The 22,292-nt window shown below is 37.9% G+C and overlaps 2 protein-coding genes and 2 long non-coding RNA genes across 4 annotated transcripts; all 4 read left to right on the plus strand.

The window, feature by feature from the left end:
* The first annotated feature begins 609 nt into the window (after positions 1-609).
* On the plus strand, positions 610-1,488 carry LOC128384198 (uncharacterized). Its single transcript, XR_008324073.1, has 3 exons — positions 610-646; positions 1,101-1,145; positions 1,315-1,488. It is a non-coding gene; the product is annotated as an uncharacterized LOC128384198 (long non-coding RNA).
* A 625-nt stretch (positions 1,489-2,113) lies between these two features.
* LOC128384197 (uncharacterized) lies at positions 2,114-4,669 on the plus strand. The gene is made up of 4 exons (XR_008324072.1): positions 2,114-2,154; positions 2,670-2,735; positions 3,173-3,238; positions 3,538-4,669. It is a non-coding gene; the product is annotated as an uncharacterized LOC128384197 (long non-coding RNA).
* A 2,887-nt stretch (positions 4,670-7,556) lies between these two features.
* Positions 7,557-14,180, plus strand: LOC128384102 (low affinity immunoglobulin gamma Fc region receptor III-A-like). The gene is made up of 12 exons (XM_053343682.1): positions 7,557-7,624; positions 8,072-8,116; positions 8,365-8,613; positions 8,700-8,945; positions 9,159-9,308; positions 9,734-9,754; positions 9,846-9,920; positions 10,341-10,403; positions 11,748-11,813; positions 12,103-12,168; positions 13,089-13,186; positions 14,160-14,180. Exons 1-11 carry the CDS (start codon positions 7,594-7,596, stop codon positions 13,184-13,186), a joined length of 1,110 nt encoding a protein of 369 aa, XP_053199657.1. The 5' UTR covers positions 7,557-7,593; the 3' UTR covers positions 14,160-14,180.
* A 3,163-nt stretch (positions 14,181-17,343) lies between these two features.
* On the plus strand, positions 17,344-21,740 carry LOC128384080 (L-amino-acid oxidase). The gene is made up of 7 exons (XM_053343659.1): positions 17,344-17,395; positions 18,127-18,347; positions 18,551-18,663; positions 18,763-18,964; positions 19,602-19,670; positions 20,302-20,438; positions 20,770-21,740. Exons 1-7 carry the CDS (start codon positions 17,365-17,367, stop codon positions 21,569-21,571), a joined length of 1,575 nt encoding a protein of 524 aa, XP_053199634.1. The 5' UTR covers positions 17,344-17,364; the 3' UTR covers positions 21,572-21,740.
* Positions 21,741-22,292: the final 552 nt, after the last annotated feature.

Genomic DNA, 22,292 nt, shown 5'->3' on the forward strand with positions numbered 1-22,292 from the left:
TCTGCTTGTTTCTTCTACTACCTAAAAATGTAATGAACTTGTAACTATTATAATTTACTTATTACCTTATTGTTTTATAATATTTAGAGGGGGGCCATTTTGTAATATTTTCAAATTCTTAATGCAAATAAAAGATTTATCAATCACATTTATGTCTAATTTCTTGACTTAATGCATTTTTCATTGAAATATGTGCATTTACAGAGTATTTATGTTTGGGTTTTATGATGCACAGTGAATGATGCACTGCAGGTGTTAGAGTAGGTCTCGTGAAATAGATTAGTTGTACTTTATACATTATATGCTGTGAGAGTGTTTAGAGAGGACCATAAAAAAAGAAGGAAGAGAAAATCTTGATGATATTAAAATGTTTGCTGATATCAAGAAAATGTATACTTTTATCTGTATTTGACCAGAGGTCAAGTATATTTACTTTGTTCTTTGACTCCACCCACTGCTTTAACTCAACCACTGGGTCTATTTCTATTACAAGAGCAGCTCCGCCTCTCAGAAGGTGAAGTAAAACTAAATGGTCCAAAATAGTCACAGGAAGAGACTGTTTCTCACCAACAATATACCTCAATGTGATGTTCACACAGTCCGCAGCAAGACAGCATGGAGGTCACAGCCCTCTGCATCAGACTGTGTGAGTACTGAGTTTGTCTCCATTTCCTGTTACAATTACGAATAAACAAAATGGCAAAGAATTTGTTTGAAGTTGAAAAGTTTACAATAAAAATGATTCTGGTGCACAAAACCAGATAATGTTTCACAGGTTTCCAGTAGTAGAAACCTATTGGTGGCATCTAAATGTATTTTTCAGTTATTATATATTTATATTTACAATATGCTGCCCTTTAAGAGCTATTATTGCTTTCATTTAGCTTTCAGGTGTTGAGCTGACATTTTTAGATCACAAACATAGAATCAGCCAGCAGTACACTCACAGATGTCAGCATGGTTATGTAATCCATAGTGTCCCTGCAGTGTTCATGTATCATTGTTTTAAACAAGATAACAGAAATTATACAAAGCATATTAATACTGTAAATAAAAGTGTCTGTATGATGTTGAGGTCTCTTCTATTTTTTTGTCATCAGTGGTGACTATGTTGACTCTGCCGTGTTCATATGCTCAGAAGCATGGTAAGTACGACTTAGTTCCTCATTGATCTTAGTATGCACATGTATAATAATTTTGTCATTTGATGGTTTTAGTAGCATATTATATTCAATTACATACAGTTCATGTTCATGTTTCAGTAGTTATGAATGGAGCAAATGTCCTAACTGGCTTTCTTCTTCTTTGTCTCAGATGCAGCTCTCTGTATCCAACCAAACAGGCTGCAGTTCTTTGAATATGAGACTGTACATCTTCATTGTGGGGGGTTTGGTGGTTCAACAGGATGGAAAATTGTACACAAGGTCAAAAAGGGAATACCCAAATGTGCTAATACTAGCTCATCCTGCAACATTACAAATGTTTATCCAGAGGACAGTGGTGAATATTGGTGTGAAGCTGCAGGGGGGAGGAGGAGAAGCAACAGCATCAACATCACTGTCACAAGTATGTTTACAATACAACAACCAGATTGTTTCATAAATGTATGTTCAATATGAAATTAATATCATTCACTTGTTGCTCAGCTGGTTCTGTGATTCTGGAGAGTCCTGCTCTTCCTATGATGGAGGGAAATCCCGTGACTCTGCGCTGTAGAAACAAAACTACTTCTACCAACCTCACAGCTGATTTCTATAAAGATGGACTCTTCAACAGGAGCAGCTCTACAGGGGAGATGATCATCAACAATGTCTCAAAGTCTGATGAAGGACTCTACAAGTGTAACATCTCAGGAGCTGGAGAGTCACCAGAGAGCCGGCTGGCTGTCAGAGGTATATTTCACTTTTTGTCATTGTCAGTGGAATATTTTATTCCCAACATGGTCATTTTGTCAGTTTTGATCTGCTAATTTTTCCAAATATTTGTATCTTCCCTTCAGTTTGTCATAATTTATTTTTGTGTTTACTTTGAAAACCGCATTTTCACCTCCAGAATCCTCTAATAATGCCCCATGGATCATAGTGACTGTTTTACTGGTGGTTCTGTTGGTGGTGGTTGGCATACAGTACTTTGGCAAAGGTTATTCGCTCAGAGGTAAGAAATGTAAAATTAAGGATTTCACGATTTCACTTTCTACTTTTTTATCTGTGCCCTTTACACTCACCTAACAATCAAAATGTAGATGGCTTTTTATAGGATTCTGTGTTCAAGTTTGAGAGTTTGCTAAAAGCACCTTCTTATTTTTCAGTTCAGTCATGGACGAACTACCTAGTTCTGCCTTTGAAAAGCATTCATGGGAACAAACAGATATTCTTTTTTTTTAAAGATTTTTTCCACATAGACGCCTTTATTTAACAGTAGACAGACAGGAAACATGGGAGAGAGAGGGGGGTGTGACATGCAGCAAAGGACCTCTGGCCGGGATTCGAACCGGGGTTGGCTGCGTATATGGCATGCACTCTAACCACTCAACCACCTGCGCACCTGAACAAACAGATATTCTAACTCATCCTTTAGTTGATCAAGAGCATCATCAGTAATGTTGATATATTTGTCTATCCTTTCCTTGTATATCCTTTATCAGCTGATTTATACTGTTCCTCCTGCAGATGGGGATGAAGTCTTGTCTACATCTGCTTATTACATCTTGGGACTGGATAAGACTAAACAACTGGGTAAGACTAAATTATAGTGTGTGGTGTATATGTACTACAGAAGCTGGGTTGGATACCATCTCCACTAAAAACAAATTTGAAAAAGCTTGTTCCTAAAGGATGCAAATTTCCAAAAAAGACAAAATATGTGCAGAGACTTTCTGTCTTGAGTTGGATAAAAAGTTGTCAAAATCCTGTTTTTAAGCATTCAGGCTGCTGCTTGGTGGTGTTGTTCATACCAACATGAATCATAACATTGTAAACATATGGGTGTTTGCTAAGTAGAGATGGGATCTACATACACAATTTTAGTGCCAGGTAGGCAGTGTCAAGTAATACGTTGTCAACCCAGTGACACACATGTCCACCAGCTGATGAAGTGACAAGATAGATACAAATAAAAGCATTGAAGGGAACAAACATATATTCTGATGATTTCCAATCTCTCTCAGCTTCAGATAAAGAGGAACTCTCACTTTGGTCTGGAGCTGTTTACTACGCCTTTGATGGGACTCAACAACTGGGTGAGACTTAAAGGAGATCTCCACTATTTTTGTTGTGTTTTATGTGTATTTGTGTCTCCAGAGGAAGTGATCTGACACATTGCCTGAAGTGGTGTTACTTGACTTAGCATAATTTGGGGCTGAAGACTACAAGTTTGAAAGTGATAGTAATCTGGGGGTGCAAGCTAGGAAGAAGGCCGAGAGTATGGTGTTATCTGTCATGAATCCTCACCCAACTTTAGGCATATTTTACTACGTATTGATAATTAATTGTGTCTGTATTTGTTTACCTACTGTATCTGCTTTTTCCATCTCTATAGAATCCAGTGCAGCTAATGAAGACAAATCAGCATATGCTTCTGCAACAAAAACCAGGAGGAGGAAAGACACCTTACTTACTTATTTATCTAAGTACAGACCACAGAAGGGAGCTCTGTCAAATCTGATAAATTACCTCAAGTGATGTCACTTGAGTCAGGATTGGGGCTGAACTTAGAAAGACGTGAAGTTAACAGATCTCTGTTGACCACCCCTCATCCCAGCTTCAGGATAGCAGCTCCAGGCTACATGCTTCCAGCTTAACAAACCCAGAACTGTCAACAGTAAAATTGCATTCTGGGTAATGTAGGCGTCAGGTTTTGAGAAAGAAGACAGATACATAAGAAGGATGATAACTCTGGTTCTGCTGCACTTATTTGGATCCTGTTTTAACAGTCCCTTGAGAGTTTGGCAATGTGATTGCAAGGCTTAATTGGTAGAGTACTTTTTTTAAACATGGCTAAAAGGTCCCAAGGTTAGTATGATTTATAATACCGTAAAATTACCAGCAACACCTGTCCTACTGGATTATTTAATACTTCTGTTGGAAAACAAGCACAGGTTTGACCCAAGGAAACATTCGTTTTTCCTCAAGTAAGTGAACATTGACAAGAAAATTACATAATTTTATCTATTTTCGAAGTAGAAACTGGAGTATCCAGCATCAAAACAAGAGCAGTTCCCTAAACAGACACCAATCCACATTTAACAAGGGATGCTTTCTATTCTGTCGTTCAGTAGGTCTGAGAGGGCAAAATACTGTAGCATAGCTAATGTTGTCTTAGACTGCTAACTTTTTTTAGCTCTGTTTCATCCACCAGTTGACCAATTATTTCCTAAAATATGAATACAACTTCATGACAAAATGTTCTCACATTTTTCCAAAAGGTAAATTTAGATTTAAAAGGGATTTTATTCATCATCTAAAACCAATATTTTCTAAAAATGTTTTTCTAGTTTTTAGAAAATTTCAATAGAGTTCAAAATGATGCTGTATCTTTTCTAAATTTATCAATTCTTTCAATCAGACTTCCACTGTATCATGAAACAGCTTTAAAATTGTCACTGTTGATGTGATTCAAACAAAGATTCATTTTAAGGTTAAAGTTGTTGAGTCTTCTTTAAAAAAAAGGATTTTGGGACATGGATATGCAGGTCATTGAGAGCAGAGACACTGACTGAACAGGGGGCCGCACTTTTCTAAAACAAAAGTTCCAACAGTAACAAAAGCTACATTTTACATGATAAAAACAGCACTGCTTTATTCAATTGAGACGGTGCAATCTGCTTTATGTTATGTATCTGGGCATTGTTTAAAGTTTACGGTCGGTTTGAATCATTTCTAAAATGGAGGTTATGTGGTTCATCTTGAAGTATTTCTTTGAACCCTTCATCTAGTTCACATCATCAGTGTTTATTTTTAAAAAAGGCTTTCAGTTTCTTACATGTAACAGTTAAACCACTTTGGCCTCTCTGCTCTTCCTGTTCACATGGTAAAAAGCTGCCTACAAGAATAGACCTGCTGAAAAGCTGCAGCAACTCTGATCACACTGAGTTCACACCACCACTGAGTTAGTGGTTTAATAATCCTGTGAACACAGGTTTTATTCAATTCTAAAGACTGTTAATGAGAGGATGTAAAATCTGCAATTACAGTGCATATATGATACTGTTGTACTCATAATGTCACATTTGTATTTTTGTCTTTGTTCTGCAATAAAAAAAACTTTCTTTGAGGTGATTGATCTGAACCTGCTTAAATTGCAAAGATTTAGATGTGATTCATTTTGAAAAAGGGAAGTTGGAACATTTGGAAGTGACTGAACACACGGCACTGAAGAGTTCTGTGAAAGCTGATTGTCTTACTGTAAAACTTGTTCCTCTGCCTTCCTCCTTCTCCAGGCATAGTTGAGGATTGTGCAGAGACTAAGTCACAAATGGAGAAAAAAGTAACCTACTAATACATTTTCAGTAAATAGTTATCACCTGTCAGCCAAGTCACTCAGTGGGATGACTGGTCTTACATAGAGGCATAGTAATTTTGGCAGAAGCAAACTATCTTCATCCCTAAGATTAAATCTATTTGGTTTCCAGTAGATTACACCAGTGTTGAAAAGCCAACCTCACAGAGATACAGCGATACTTTCTTATCATAGCTGCAGCGTACCTGAAACCAGTTCTGCCAACATTAGTGCCAACAAGAGAGATTCTAAGGGTCAGTAGTCACTTGATTTAAATGAGAGATGTGAGGTACTAAATTACAGGGAATGTGTTTTTCTCCTTAACTTCCAAATAAGTCCAACCAACATTCTAGTACAAAGAACAATAATGAGTATGAGGGTTTAATGGCTGAAGCGTCAATGGTGTAGGAGCTGAAAGGAATATGTTTTGTTATTGATGATAGATTAATTACGATAATAAATATATGGAAATGGACCACTTCAGGCATTGATGTAGCACTACTAGCCTTCTTATTGCTCATAAAATGAATGTGAGCCTAAAATGGCCCACATGTAAAACAACTAAATATTACCCAAATATCACAAATCAAATGTAGGCCTTCTTTGGTAAAGATTCAGTAACAGTTCAACTGTTTTTTATTGGTTGACATAAAGCATTGCTATGGCTTGCCTGGCCCTAAAGTCCAAGTGCCATCATTCTGTGTGGGCCGGGGGCCTTGTGGGAAAGTGCCCAGAGCGTCAGGAGTGGGTTGGATCTGGGCAACCGCAATTTTGCTACCTGGTATGTGTTCATCTCAAGTTTTGAAACTTTGACAATCTTTAAAATGTACCATTATCAGAGTATAAACAAACAGAAAAATCACAAAATGCATTGATATATTGTTTTATATGTATGCATTTGATCAGATGTCCCATTTGTATAAGGTTCATACTGTACACAGAACTAACTCTGACAGACGCACTCATTTTAAATACAGTATGTTTGACAAGATGGTGGTAACATCTACTGCTCTAAGGTGAAAAAATCTTATATATCTTGTTCCTCTGTCCTGTAGACCTCCATTTTTGTCCACAAACTATTCGCCTAAAGGTTAGAGAAGCCAGTGTGTGACTAGAGGCCTTTTGGTTCAATCCCGAGACCAGCAGGATATAAAAATAAGTTTTTAAAAAGCAGCAGTACTTGCCCCTCCCTCATTACCACCACTGAGGTGCCCTTAAGCAAGACTCCTGTGGAACTGCTCAGTGACCAGCAGAACAAACTGTGGCTGTACTGGAAAGCTTCAGTGTGTGGATCTGATCAGGTTATTACAGAAAAAGATAAGCTTCCTCTCAGTGGCAACACAAATAACCCTAACTTTTGCAATTACCTGTAAGTTATCTAGAGTTTAAAACTGCTGCATGATCCAACAACTGCAGGATGGATGCTGTAAGACTGATGAACTCTGCAACACACTGCCTTGTTATAACGCAACATACACACTGTGCTACATTTCATTGCTGTGAAATTCTTGAATCCTATAGAATTCAGTACAATCCCTCATGTCCTGCAGAGGATGAATCCTACTGATTGGACATCTGAAGGGTATTTTGGTGATTCAGAGACTTTTTGCCACTTAACACCATCATGAGGTTGACATTTTTCAAATTAACTAGAAAGTTAGAAAGCACACTAAACTAATGTTGTGAACATGATAAACATTGCACCTGCTAAATGCCAGCATGTTAACATTGTCAGTGTCAGAATGTTAGCATGATGAGGTTAGAGTTTATCTCACAGTACTACGTGTTGCAGGCCTACAGCTTCACAGAACTGCTAGCATGACTGCAGACGCTTAAGTCTTCTTTAAGATTTGCTGATACCAAAAAAATGTATACTTTTATCTGTATTTGACCAAAGGTCAAGTATATTTACTTTGTTCTTTGACTCCACCCACTGCTTTAACTCAACCACTGGGTCTATTTCTATCACAACAGCAGCTCCGCCTCTCAGAAGGTGAAGTAAAACTAAATGGTCCAAAATAGTCTACACAGGAAGAGACTGTTTCTCACCAACAATACACCTCAGTGTGATGTTCACACAGTCCGCAGCAAGACAGCATGGAGGTTACAGCTCTCTTCATCAGACTGTGTGAGTACTGAGTTTGTCTCCATTTCCTGTTACAATTACGAATAAACAAAATGGCAAAGAATTTGTTTGAAGTTGAAAAGTGTACAATAAAAATGATTCTGGCGCACAAAACCAGATAATGTTTCACTGGTTTCATGTAGAGAAACCTATTGGTGGCATCTAAATGTATTTTTCAGTTATAATATATTTATATTTACAATATGCTGCCCTTCAAGAGCTATTATTGCTTTCATTTAGTTTTCAGGCGTTGAGCTGACATTTGTAGATCACATCCATAGAATCAGCCAGCAGTACACTCACAGATGTCAGCATGGTTATGTAATCCACAGTGTCCCTACAGTGTTCATGTATCATTGTTTTAAACAAGAGAACAGAAATTATCCAAAGCATATTAATACTGTAAATAAAAGTGTTTGTATGATGTTGAGCTAAGTTTTTTCTCACCAGTCGTGACCGTGTTGACTCTGCCGTGTTCATATGCTCAGAAGCATGGTAAGTACAACTTAGTTCCTCATTGATCTGAAAATTATTTACCTTTTTAAAACATTTTGCTGTTTGTGGTCAATCATTTAGGAAAAGTAGGAACCCATTTGACAACAAAAAAAGAAAAGGGTTTGCTTGTCATTGCTGTAATGGTGTCATCAAGCATATTATATTCAATTACATACAGTTCATGTTCATGTTTCAGTAGTTATGAATGGAGCAAATGTCCTTACTGGCTTTCTTCTTCTTTGTCTCAGACGCAGCTCTCTGTATCCAACCAAACAGACTACAGTTCCTTGAATATGAGCCTGTATATTTTCATTGTGAGGTGATTGATGGCTCAACAGGATGGAAAATTGTATATCAGTCCAAACAAAAAATACCCAACTGTTATACTAATAGCTCATCCTGCAACATTAAAAATGTTTATCTAGAGGACAGTGGTGAATATTGGTGTGAAGCTGCAGGGGGGAGGAGAAGCAACAGCATCAACATCACTGTCACTGGTATGTTTACTATACAACAACCTGATTGTTTCTTAAATGAATTTTCAGCTTTAACATAAAATCAATATCAACCACTTGTTGCTCAGCTGGTTCTGTGATTCTGGAGAGTCCTGCTCTTCCTGTGATGGAGGGAAATCCTGTGACTCTGCGCTGTAGAAACAAAACTACTTCTACCAACCTCACAGCTGATTTCTATAAAGATGGACTCTTCAACAGGAGCAGCTCTACAGGGAAGATGATCATCAACAGTGTTTCCAAGTCTGATAAAGGACTCTACAAGTGTAACATCTCAGGAGCTGGAGAATCACCAGAGAGCTGGCTGGCTGTAAGAGGTGAGTTATACCAAATAAAATTATAAAATATATTTCACTTTTATGTTTACAGTTATTGTCTGTGGAATATTTTGCTGATCTTTGGTCGTCAGTTCCCAACTGGTCATTTTGTCCATTTTGATCTGCTCTTTTTTCCATATATTTTTATCTTCCCTTCAGTTTGTCATGTATATTTTTTTGTTTTTACTTTGAAAACTGCATTTTCACCTCCAGAATCAAACAACAATGCTCCTCCTCCCTCCTCCAATACTTCTTCCAATACTTCTTTTAATACTGCCCCATGGATCATAGTGACTGTTTTACTGGTGGTTCTGTTGGTGGTGGTTGGCATACAGTACTTTGGCAAAGGTTATTCGCTCAGAGGTAAGAAACATAAATTTAAGATTTCACGAATAGCTTTGCTCCTGTAAGCACTTTCTACTTTTTTCTGTGCCGCTTAAACTCACCTAACAATCAAAATGTAGGTGGCTTTTTATACGATTCTGTATTGAAGAAGTTTGAGAGTTTGCTAGTAGCACTTTCTTATTTTTCAGTTCAGTCATGGACAAACTACCCAGTTCTGCTTTTGTTTAGGTCAAAAAACTGGTTTAGTGTGATCAGGGAAGATAGAATGAGTCAACAACAATGAAAGCAAAGATAATGAATGTTTCATTGACAAAGCTAACAAAGAGGACTGTCATGCATATCATTGTATGTTGTTGTATTTATTATTTTTCAACTGATGCTGTCATTCTCTCTTTTTCTTACTGTGGTATTATTTTACTGGTCCTCACTGACACTCTGAACAGACGCAGCTCGGCATCAAAGAGGTGAGGACATAAACCATGCATATAGTTTATATAGTATACAATATAACTGTGCCTGTATTTGTTTACCTTTTAGTATCTGCTTTTTTTTCAGTCACTGTAGAATTCAGTGCAGCCGACGCAAACCAACCGGCACATGCTTCAGCAACAAAAACCAGGAAGAGGAAAGGTACATCACATTACATTGTTAGTTTGATACATGTGTAGGTGCTGGTGAAACTTCGAGCTTCCTGGACTCACACCACACAAGAAACCACAGAGAAAACAAGGCTGAAGGGCCCCTCAGAAGTGAATGTAGAGGTTATGAGTTGGGTTTATTAAGCACAAGATGGTACCTTTTGGAATTGAGTCCTGGGATACACCCAAGCAGAACTCCCAACATTTTTAGAAAGACACAGCAAGAAAAGTAATGATGGGAACAAACAGATATTCTAACTCTAAACTGTATATTTGATATATTTGTCTATCAGCTGATTTATACTCTCCCTCCTTCAGATGGGGATGAATCTGCTTACTACATTTTGGAACTGGATGTACTGGATGAACAAACAGATATATTAAGCTGATTTCCAATTTCTCTCACCTTCAGATGAAGAGGAACTCCCACCTGGGTCTGGAGCTGTTTACTACTTGGATGAGACTGAACAACTGGGTGAGACTAAATTATAGTGTGTGGTGGTATATGTACTACAGATGTTAGGTTGGATACCGTCTCTGCTAAAATAGAAAAAAAAGGAAGCTTGTTCCTAAAGGATTCAAATTGTCAATTAAGACAAATTGTCTGTAGAGATGAAGACAGACTATCACATATGACACATATGGCTATTTGCTAAGTAGAGACAGGATTTACTGCATAACATCCACAGTTTTAGCGCCACAGAGTGATAAGATGGATACAAAGAAAAACACTGAAGGGAACCTAATGATAAAATCAGTCAAAGTAAATTAAAAAAATGGATCAAGAGTTGAATCCTGGGCTACACCACAGCAGAACTCCCAACACTTTGAGATAGATACGAAGAAAAACATTGAGGGGAACACACAGTCAGTGGCGGTTTTTGCTATGGGCAATGTGGGCAACCGCCCAGGGCGCAATCTACTTGGGGGCGCACGAGCGCCCTCAAAAAAAAAAGGAAAAAAAAGTCCGTCCTCAAAAAAAGAAAAGCGCGCCCTCAAAAAAAAAAAGTTTTCTAGACTAATACCGCTCATTTCCACATCAAGTTGGTGCAGTGGGCGATGAGGCGCCCCTACTATCACGTCAGCTGAGAGTCATGTATACAGGTTGTGTGTGTCAGAAGAAAAGGCAAAGAGGGAGGGGGGGATCAACTTGCGACTGCAGAGTCTGTGAGCAGGTTGTGTGTGAGTCTCACTCTCAGAGGAAAAGCAAAGGGGGGAGGGGGAGGGGGCGGGGGATCAACTTGCGACTGCAGAGGCTGTGAGCAGGTTGTGAGTGAGTCTCACTCTCAGAGGAAAAGCAAAGGGGGGAGGGACTGACCTGTGATGATTATGATCCCAGGCCACACAACACAAACTGCTGCTTCCAAATAAATAGTAATACATTTATAAAATAAATAAATAACTTTACACCTGCACTTTCATGTGGTCAAGTGTTTACATACTATATTTCATTTATTTATCTTATTTTTTGTGTTATGAAGGATTTGTGGGGAGGGGCGCCAATAGTCGGTCCGCCCAGGGCGCAAAACTAGCCAGGACCGCCTCTGCACACAGTTCATATCATGTTCATATCAACATGAATCATAATATGTCGTACACATCGTTCACATATGGGTGTTTGCTAGTAGAGACAGGATCTACTGCATAACATCCACAGTTTTAACACCAGGTAGGCAGCGCCAGGTAATACATCGTCACAGCCCAGTGACACACATGTCCACCAGCTGATTCTGAGAGAGTGACAAGATCGAAACAAAGAAAAGCATTGAAGGGAACAAACAGATATATTTAGCTGATTTCCAGTTTCTCTCACCTTCAGATGAAGAAGAACTCTCACCTGGGTCTGGAGCTGTTTACTACGCCTTGGATGAGACTCAACAACTGGGTGAGACTTAAAGGGGATCTCCTCTAGTTTTTGGTGTGTCTTTTAGATGTATTTGTGTCTCCAGAAAAAGCTGAAATCTGATTCATCTGAAGTGTTGTCACTCGAGTTAGCATAATTTTGGGGCTGAAGACTACAAGTTTGTAAGTGACAGTAATCTGGAGGTGCAAGCTAGAAAGATGGCCTACAGGATGGTGTTATCTGTCATGAACTCTCATATTTTAATATGTATTGATAATTAATTGTGCTTGTATTTGTTCACATACTGTATCTGCTTTTTCCATCTCTGTAGAATCCAATGCAGCTAATGAAGACAAATCAGCATATGCTTCTGTCACAACAACCAGGAAGAAGAAAGGTATTTCACTTGACGTGTTTTTTGTCTTACATTTACTACTTAATGTCAAGTACAGACAACAAAAGGGAGCTTTGTGAAATCAGATAAATTACCTCATGTGATGTCACGTGAGTCACCATTGGTTGGGACTGAAGACTATATGTGTAGAGTAGAAAGTGTAGAGTAGAAAGTCTGTGGGTAATGTAGGCGCCAAGTTTTGAGAAAGAAGACGGATGCATACGAAAGATGATGGACCCAATTGTAGCACAGCGGATGGCAGGCGTGAAGCATGTGTCTAGTCTAAATGTGCTTGTTTCAGTCGATGCAGTTGCTATTTTCTTGCACTGAGCCCACGTTGTCTAAATAGTAAATGCACCTTGTACCTTGTGTGTTGGTCTCAAAATGAGGTATGGTCTGGTGCGTTGTAGGCGCCTTGCTATATTGAGGCAGAAGAAAGCGATTGCGCCACTTCGTGCATCATCAAGATTTTAATAGGCGGGTGCACAACGAATGTGCACTCTGGCAGTTACACACACAGGGACGAGCAGCGGGACTTAAACATACAAACAAATAGAAATAAAAGTATGACATCAACATATTAAAAAATACATGTCATATTGATTAGTCATAATATTTATCAGATTTAATTAATTGTAAAAAAAAATGAGAATGAGCCTTTTCACTACTGTGTATAATAGTCCATTGTGAGTTGTGATTGCAAAGCTAAATTGGTGGAGTACTTCTTTTTTTTTTAAAGTCCCAAGGTTAGTATGATTTATAATACCATAAAATTACCAGTGACACCTGTCCTACTGGATTCTTTAATTCTTTGATTCTTAAAACAAGAACCGGTTTGACCTTGCAGCCAAAGAAATATAATTTTTTTTCTCAAGTAAGTGAACATTGACAAGAAAATGACATAAGCATATCTGTTTTGAAAGCAGAAACCGGAGCATCCAGTATCACAACAAGAGCAGTTCCCTCAACAGACACCAACCCACATTTAACAAGGGATGCTTTCTATTCTGTCATTGAATAGGTAAGACTGAGCAAAATACTGGTGTGTAGCTTCTGTTTTCTTAGACTAGTACAGTTTGTTAGCTCTATGTTTTCATGACAAAATATTCTCACATTTTTCCAAAAGAGAACTTGGACTTGGACTGTCATCTAAAATCAGTATTTCCTGTTTTTTTGGGGTTTTTTTCTGGTTTTTAGAATTTTTAAATTGTAGTTCAAAATTATGCCGTATCTTTTCTAAATCTGTCAAATTTTTCAGTCAGACTTCCACTGTATCATGAAACAGCTCTAGCCCTTTCATGCATGAATTATAATAACCTCAGCCAAGATTTTTCTCCTGATTTTTTTCATTTCTCCTTAGGCATGAAAAAAAGATTTGAACTTAATTTTATGATATACTATTACATTATGATAACATAAATCAACTGATCCTACAACCAAACACATTACTGCAGGTTTAGTGGTAGTGTATGGTGGTGGCTGAAGTGTAACTACGTCATCAAAATCCTTTCATACATAAGAAAACGGCTTTTGAATAGCTGTCCACTGCAGTGAGCACTATGCATGAAAGGGTTAAAATTGTCACTGATGATGTGATTCAAATAAAGACGATTGTTTCTTTCATTTTAAGGTTAAAGTTGTTTAGTCTTCTTGAAAAATAAGTTGAGAGCAGAGACACTGACTGAACAAGGGGCCGCACTTTTCCAAAACAAAAGTTCAAACAGTAACAAAAGAACTAAGCTACATTTTAAATGATAAAAATAGCACGCAATTGAGACGGTGCAGTCTGCTTTGTGTTATGTATCTGGGCATTGTTTAAAGTTTACGGTCAGTTTGAATCATTTCTAAAATGGAGCTATGTGGTTCATCTTGAAGTCTTTCTTTGAACCCTTCATCTAATTCACATCATCAGTGTTTATTTTTAAAAAAGCGTTCAGTTTCTTACATGTAACAGTTAAACCACTTTGGCCTCTCTGCTCTTCCTCTTCACACAGGAACAAGCTGCCTACAAGAATAGACCTGCTGAAAAGCTGCAGCAACTCTGATCACACTGAGTTCACAGTCAGCGGTTTAATAATCCTGTAAACACAGTGTTTTATGAAATTCTAAAAACTGTTAATGAGAAGATGTAGAATCATTGTTGTACTTGTCATAATGTCACAGTTGTATATTGTCTTTGTTATAAAAAACATTAATAAAATAATTTGCAATAAAAAAACATTTTCTTTGAGGTGCTTGATATGAACCTGTTTAAAAATTCTAGTCCAACGTCACACAACACTGCAGTGTGTGCAAACATTGAGATGTGATTCATTTTGAAAAGGGGAAGAGAAAGGGAAGATTCATTTTGGGTAAGAGAACATTTGAAAGTGACTAAACACACAGCACTGAAGAGCTAATTTTTTAAATAGGTGCAGTGTACCTGAAACCAATTCTGCCAACAAGAGGTTAGTTACTGGATTTAAATGAGAGAAGAGATCTGAGGTATTTAACTACAAGGAATGTGTTTTTCTTCTGAACTGTAAACTAGTCCAACCAGCCTTCTGGTACAAAGAACAAAGATGAGTGAGAGGGTTTAAGTGCTGAAGCGTTGATGAGGCAACATGACAATACTGTTGTCATTATGTGTCTTTCGGTTTTTGTAGTGACAAGCTGGAATTTTTTGGGTTGTCTTGATTATGACAACTTGACATTAATCAAAGTGCCATTACCAGAAAATGGGTTACCCTTCCCCTTCATTACACTGTGATAATGGTGTCATGACAGTCAGTTTTGGGTATCCTGTCCGTATCCTGTCAAACATCTATGACCAAGTGCTAGAATTGGTCTGTAACCTTGCACATCTAATTATAATTATTATTATGTCAACTTGCCATAAACACAAAAATAGGTGCATATTTTGTTAATGTCAAGATGTCATGACAAAGACATTTTCTGGCGATTGATCTGAACCTGCTCTAAAAAAGTCTAGTCCAACGTCACACAGCACCGCAGTGTGTGCAAACATTGAGATGTGATTCATTTTGAAAAAGGGAAGAGAAAGGAAAGATTCATTTTGGGAAAGTGACTAAACACACAACACTGAAGAGTTCTGTGAAAGCTGATAGTCTTACTGTAAAACTCGTTCCTCTGCCCTCCTCCTTCCCCAGGCATAGTTCAGGATTGCGCAGAGCCAAAGTCACAACTGTTACACAAAGATGTAACCTACTGATGTAAATTTTCAGACACAACATTAAAATTAAGTAAATAATGATCAGCTGTCAGCCAAGTCACTCAGTGGGATGACTGGTCTTACATAAAGGTTTCTAGTTATAGTAGATTTTTAAAAAGGGTCACGGTTCTGTCATGGTAGTGTAGCGGGTGGACCCAGAAAGCAGACAGTCTCAGGGAAAAATGGGCACTTTATTGGCCAACTCAGGAGAAAACTCAACAGAAAAACACAGACCGAATGAACACGAGCAGGAAAAACCACCTAGTTCAAAACAAGACAGGTGAAACACATCAGGTAATCAACTAAGGCAGGGGAAACACAGGAAATAAAACCAACAAAATACACAAAGGGAGAATAACTTCAAAATAAAACACATGCTACAACAGGATGTGACAAAAAGGAAAAAAAACTGTTCAAAGAATTATTTAAAAAATCTGATAATAAAGCTTTAAAATCTCCAAGTGAAATGTAAGACTCAAGTTTGAGGCCAGGTTGCAGCTCTATTTTTTTAAATAGGTGCAGCGTATCTGAAACCAGTTTTGCCAATAAGAGGGATGTGCACAGTTCAGTAGTTACTGGATGTAAATGAGAGAAGAGATCTGAGGTATTAAATTACAGGGAATGTTGTTTTTCTTAACTGTAAACTAGTCCAACCAGCCTTCTGGTACAAAGAATTGTTGTTAATTGCTGAAGCGTTGATGGGGCAGCATGGCTTGATGCAGTGCACAACATCAAGGTGTCACCATGGTAACACGACCAATTTGTTTAATAAGCTCGACAGCCAGGGGATTTTTGTTTTGGTAGGTTTCGGCTATTTATTTTTATTTATTGTCTTTACATATTTCTATTATTATTTCCATTTATCATTATGTATATTTTTCTGGATTTTAATTGATTTCTGGTTGTGCTGTTTAAATATATTTCAAGTTGAGTTCTGGTGGTTCAATACATGCTTATGTTTACACATCTATGAATAATCGTGTTTTATAATCGCAATTTCAATATCAATCAAAATAATGGTGATTATGATTTTTGTCATAATCGTCCAGCCCTAATCACAGGTCCCCAAAACCCACAGTTTGTCAATGTATGTTTTTTTCTTCATTAATGAGATGATGTAAATATTCGTTGCTTGCTAGAAGGGGAAAATGTACTGACCTGTCTTGCTGTTCGAGTCCAAGTTTTGTTTTAACATCAGAGATCAACAACTAAGTAATTCAGGAGTTCAACATGTTCTCATTAGATATGAATTCTGCACATCTGTTTTTCTGGTCATGTGAAGGCAGGATGAAGAATATCAAGAAATTAACAAAAATCTCATACGTCATCAGCTTTTAAGTTGATATGTTGAATCTCTTAGCAAACTGTTGCTTATTTCCACATCCAGCAGTTATGGAACAAAAGTATCATCACTAGAGTCGTGTTTCTGTCCACCTGTGATTATAAACCACATAGTAATGAGTATTTATGGCAGAAACATGCTTTATAAATGATGAATTCAGTATTTACTAATCCATAACTAATGTTCTTATCAATGATGAATAAAACATTTTTAACTGTGTTTATAAACTACATACTAATGTGTGGTAATGTCAGAAAAATGCGTTATAAATGATGAATTGAGTATTTATTAATGCTTAACTAAGGCTTAATAGTGTGTTCTCATTATAAAGTGTTAGCGATGTTTTCAATACTGAGCATTTAGCATATACTTATTTATGATTAAGAGTGACTAGAATGTGATTTTTTTTTTTTTTTGTATTTATCTTCATAATTACACTTTTATTAATGTAATTTCATTGTTCAGAAGATGATTTAGTAAATGAACACATTTAACCAGAAATTATTTACAGTCAGAATTAAATCATAATGATACTTAGGACTGTTGGTGTTGTCAGTCAGGACTTTCCAGGACTGAAAGAATTTAGTCTAATGTGTTTTTCTCTTCCTTTTGATGTCACCAAAAGGGGAAAGAAAGCTAATTTGCGATGAATCTGCATGTGGTGAAATGGAAATTATGTGAGTATTTTCTTTAACTCTCTTTGAAGCACTGTATTATTGGAATTGTCAATCACATCTAGTTGGTTAATAAAAAGGCTGACGCACTCATGTTGAGAAACTCTCACAATGTGTTTTCATGAAGAAGGGCGTCTGAGACTGTATCAGTTCCTTGATCTTCTTCGTCTGCGGGTTCAAACCCACTGAAGGAATTTAAGTTTCAGTTCTGCTTCATTCAGATTTTTGCTCATACTCTTTGGTTTTCGTCAAAGTGTGATGAAACTAGAAGTAGTCCATTTTTACTGGACTTAACAGAAGTAGATATGACCAACGTACTTCTGTCTCTGATTCTCAGAACTGAAACTTCTACATACGGCACATACGTTCACTGTATTTTCACACGTTTTGTAAAAATATTCTTTTCATTTTCAGCTAAATGTTAAGGAGGAAATCTGTTTTTTATAAACTGGAATAATGAGCATTGCATTGGTAAGCATTGGTAAAATAATTGTGATCATCATAGTTTTTAACATGTTCAAGTTTCAACAAAACTTCAACAAAATGAAGTTTCATTGCACCCAGATGAAAACAAATGACTTAAAAACAGGCTCAAATGAAGAGTCTAATTGGTTACTCAACTAGACCTTGCCTCAAAACGACTCATCACTAAGGTGACTTTAGTCCCGCAGGACAAAAAGCAATAATATGTTAGTAACTGCACTAAAAGTGTGATTTTCTCTTTGTGTTTCCAGCTGTTGTCAGTGTGCTGATCACATTGTACCACAGTCACACTGCTGCTCTCAGCCTGAAGGAGCATCTGGCTGATTGTCTTGAAGACAAAGACTACGACACGCTGCTGCAGACTCTGGATAACGGTCTTCCACACATTAACACGTCTCATCATGTGGTTATAGTCGGAGCTGGCATGGCTGGACTGACAGCGGCCAAGTTACTGCAAGACGCAGGACACACGGTACATTTAAGATTCTGACCCCTTATATGAGACTCAGTGCCCATCACCTCACTCACTTGCATCATTATCACAGATTTACTTTTAAGAGTAATAGTAGGAGTAGTTGCTGTAGAAACAACAGTAGCAGTAAAATCTACAGTAACACCATTGGATATGTATTTCTGTCCTGTATTTGTCAGACTGCATTTATCTTTCTGAACAAGGTAACCATATTGGAGGCTAATGATCGTGTTGGAGGACGTGTGGAGACCTACAGGAATGAAAAAGAAGGCTGGTATGCTGAAATGGGAGCTATGAGGATCCCAAGCTCTCACCGGTGAGTTTATGGGACTACTGTACTGTGTTATACAATAACAAACTTTTTTCTCCCAACCAAAACTTAACTCCACCACCATTACCTTGTTTTTTCCAAAAGCATCGTCCAGTGGTTTGTCAAAAAGCTCGGGGTCGAGATGAATGAGTTCGTCATGACTGATGACAACACCTTTTACCTGGTTAATGGGGTGCGGGAGAGGACATATGTTGTTCAAGAAAACCCTGATGTCCTGAAGTACAACGTGTCAGAAAGCGAGAAGGGAATTTCAGCCGATGATCTGCTAGATCGAGCTTTGCAGAAGGTAATCTGAGAAGTTGGTGGTGTCAAAAATATATTGTCAGGGTCTGTTAGTGTCTGTTAAGAGTTTTAGATGATGTTCTTGTTGTGCCACTTCCTGTTTTATTTTGAAGTACTCGTCTTACCCCTGTCTTCCTGTCAAGTTTCCCGCCTGTGTGATTGCTTTTCCCGCCCTAATGTGTTTCACCTGTGTCTAATTGTCATCCCTCTCCTTGTGTATTTAAGCAGTGTTTCCCTTCCCTTCTGTGCCAGATCGTCTTGTCCTTTGAGTCAGCGGTCCAGCGTTTATTTTTCTTGAGTAGCTTCCTGTGAGTGACCAGGGGGGTATTCCAGAAAGCGGGTTATATGGAAAACTCAGAGTATGTTAACCCTGAGATGAACAAACTCTGTTATCCGTTCCAGAAAGAGGTAACTGAAACTCTGAGTCAGTCACCATGGTAACTGACTCTGTGAACCAGTTTTGATTCCCCGACCTTTGAGTTTAGCCTGCCGATTAATTGTGCCTTTGCCTGTTGTACTGCCTACCTGGTTTTGACCCCCGGCGGCAATAAACGACTCTGAGTAAGCCTGAGCCCATCGGTTCCTTCATTGTGTCCTGACCCGTACCTGATATATATCTTACTTTTTTCTTCTCTTTGCAGGTGAAAGATGAAGTGGAAGCAAACGGTTGTAAAGCTGCACTGGAAAAATACGACCGCTATTCTGTGAAGGTAGGAGATGAAATAATGTGAAATGAGCACACAGTGTTTTGAGTCAATTATGTATGTGAATGAGGGAAAATGCTGTTTTGTGAAGGTTGAACAGGTTTTCCCGCACATGAAAAGATTACCTAAGGCTAAAACTTGACAGACCCTGGTCACCCATCAGGCAGGAGATACAGGATTTTAAAGACAAGGACAAATGGACTAAGAAACAGTTTGAATGCTGCTAAGAACTGAAGTGCAATATGTAATTGGAGTGGGCAATATGCCATTCATTATTTCAAGTGCAAAACATAGAGCTGTTCTTTATGTATTTATCCATAGTTCTTATTTTTGTACTTTTATCTTCATTTTTATGTTTTGTTTTGTTGTTTTTGCACCACTTGTGCAATGACAATAAAGATTTGATTCTATTTTACAAACACACTATATTTTCCATTATAATGCAAACTATTACACAACTGCTCTGATGGAGTGAGGTGGCCAGAGAAATGAAATTAAGCTTTCCACCACCTCCATCACATAATGAAGCTGTTAAAGTAACTGGTAAATGTCTACAGATGAGTGTCAGATACAATCCTTGATGTTTGAAAACATGGTTAGCAATGATGTAGCATTGTGGGAAATATCTGTTTGACAGGAGTATCTGAAAGAAGAAGGTGGTTTGAGTCCAGGAGCAGTGAGGATGATTGGAGACCTGCTGAATGAACAGAGCCTCATGTACACAGCGCTGAGTGAGATGATCTACGACCAGGCTGACGTCAATGACAGTGTCACGTAAGGCCCAAGTCTCACACTGACACTTGGTCAAAATGTATGTGGAAATCCTTCAGCCAGAAACAGTGACAGAAATCTACAAGTCATGAAATTTCATATTAATAGTCTGCCTAGCTGAACATTTTCATTTCTTTGCAGTCATTACATCTGTATACTTTTTATATTCACATTCCCATAGAATATTACCATATCTGTGGTTTACAGATGGTACAGTAACATGTTTTTCAGATAGCTTACTGTCAAAGTTGTTATCATATTTGTCATATTGGCTATCGACTTGTTTCACTGCATGAATACAATAAGAATGGACACTTTTCTTTTTGTTTTGAAGGTATTTTGAAGTGACTGGTGGATCAGATCTTCTTCCCGAAGCTTTTCTTTCTGTCCTGGATGTCCCCATCCTCTTAAACTCCAAAGTCAAACACATCAGGCAGTCAGATAAAGGTGTAATCGTGTCATACCAGACAGGCAATGAGTCCTCTTTGATGGACCTTTCTGCTGACATTGTTCTGGTAACAACCACAGCCAAAGCAGCCCTCTTCATAGACTTTGATCCACCTCTCTCCATCAGTAAGATGGAGGCCCTCCGGTCAGTCCACTATGACAGCTCCACTAAAATCCTCCTCACCTTTCGCGATAAGTTCTGGGAGGACGATGGCATCCGAGGAGGCAAGAGCATCACCGATGGACCTTCTCGTTACATCTACTATCCCAGCCACAGTTTCCATACAAATGAGACCATTGGAGTCCTCCTGGCATCCTACACCTGGTCTGACGAGTCCCTCCTCTTCCTGGGTGCGAGCGATGAAGAGCTGAAAGAGCTGGCCCTGAGAGATCTGGCAAAAATCCACGGTGAGCAAGTCTGGGATAAGTGCACAGGAGTCATAGTGAAGAAGTGGAGCGCTGATCCTTACAGCTTGGGCGCCTTCGCTCTCTTCACACCCTACCAACACTTGGAGTACGCTCAGGAGCTCTTCAGCAGCGAGGGCAGGGTGCACTTTGCTGGTGAACACACAGCCTTCCCTCATGCTTGGATCGAAACGTCTATGAAATCTGCAATCAGGGCTGCTACAAATATTAATAAAGTGGCAAATGAAGAGTCAACTATAGAACATACAAAAGATGAGCTGTAGGTTCTGAAGAATTTAGTCAAAGTATTAAATGCTTAGAGTAAATATTTAAATGTCTTACATATAATTAATAATGCCAAAAACTATTAAATCTGTCATTATAAAAGTATGATATAATCAAACTGCTTTTAATGTCACAGCTAACAGGCAGATCCCAGAGAATAATAGAGCATCATAGCAACATATAGTATCTGTAGCTGATATTATGAAGTTGAATGAAATGTATAAATCCCACATGCAATTAATATTATATAATAAAGCTTGTATGTCCAATATGAAGTGTTCATTTCACAATTATTTTAGTGTACACAAAGTAATTGAATATGAATATAATGTAATAAAATATGATAATTAATACACAGATGACGAAAAAGAGCTTAATATACATACATATGTACATGGTGGATGTACAATTCAGCCCTGTGTAAAGTTTACATTCATAATTTTGGTAGTAACATGCTGGCTATTAACTTAAGCAAGTTGCAGAAATGTTTTTAAAATGTTCAGTGACAAATTATGTCTCTTTTTTCACATCTGATCCTGCACCATGAGATTCATGAGATTCGATCTAGCATCAATTCCAGGTTTGAATTATTTCTAATGATGAATAATGTCATAAAACAATACAAGAAGTATTTTGTTCCATGACATAAATGTCTGTCGTGATTTTGAGGTATTGTTTGTCTGCAGTTTCCATGGTGGCCCCACCTGTGTTTGTCCATAT

This window comes from Scomber japonicus, chromosome 22, assembly GCF_027409825.1.
Source record: "Scomber japonicus isolate fScoJap1 chromosome 22, fScoJap1.pri, whole genome shotgun sequence".
NCBI lineage: Eukaryota > Metazoa > Chordata > Actinopteri > Scombriformes > Scombridae > Scomber > Scomber japonicus.

What these genes read in the sequence shown, in the direction of transcription:
- LOC128384102 (XM_053343682.1), top strand. Translation starts at nt 7,594, where the DNA reads ATGGAGGTTACAGCTCTCTTCATCAGACTGT. An exon ending in TTCATATGCTCAGAAGCATG is followed by an intron (nt 8,117 to 8,364) that starts GTAAGTACAACT and finishes TCTTTGTCTCAG; the next exon opens with ACGCAGCTCTCTGTATCCAA. An exon ending in GAGCTGGCTGGCTGTAAGAG is followed by an intron (nt 8,946 to 9,158) that starts GTGAGTTATACC and finishes TTTCACCTCCAG; the next exon opens with AATCAAACAACAATGCTCCT.
- LOC128384080 (XM_053343659.1), top strand. Translation starts at nt 17,365, where the DNA reads ATGAATCTGCATGTGGTGAAATGGAAATTAT. An exon ending in TGTGGTGAAATGGAAATTAT is followed by an intron (nt 17,396 to 18,126) that starts GTGAGTATTTTC and finishes TTGTGTTTCCAG; the next exon opens with CTGTTGTCAGTGTGCTGATC. An exon ending in TGCAAGACGCAGGACACACG is followed by an intron (nt 18,348 to 18,550) that starts GTACATTTAAGA and finishes TTTCTGAACAAG; the next exon opens with GTAACCATATTGGAGGCTAA.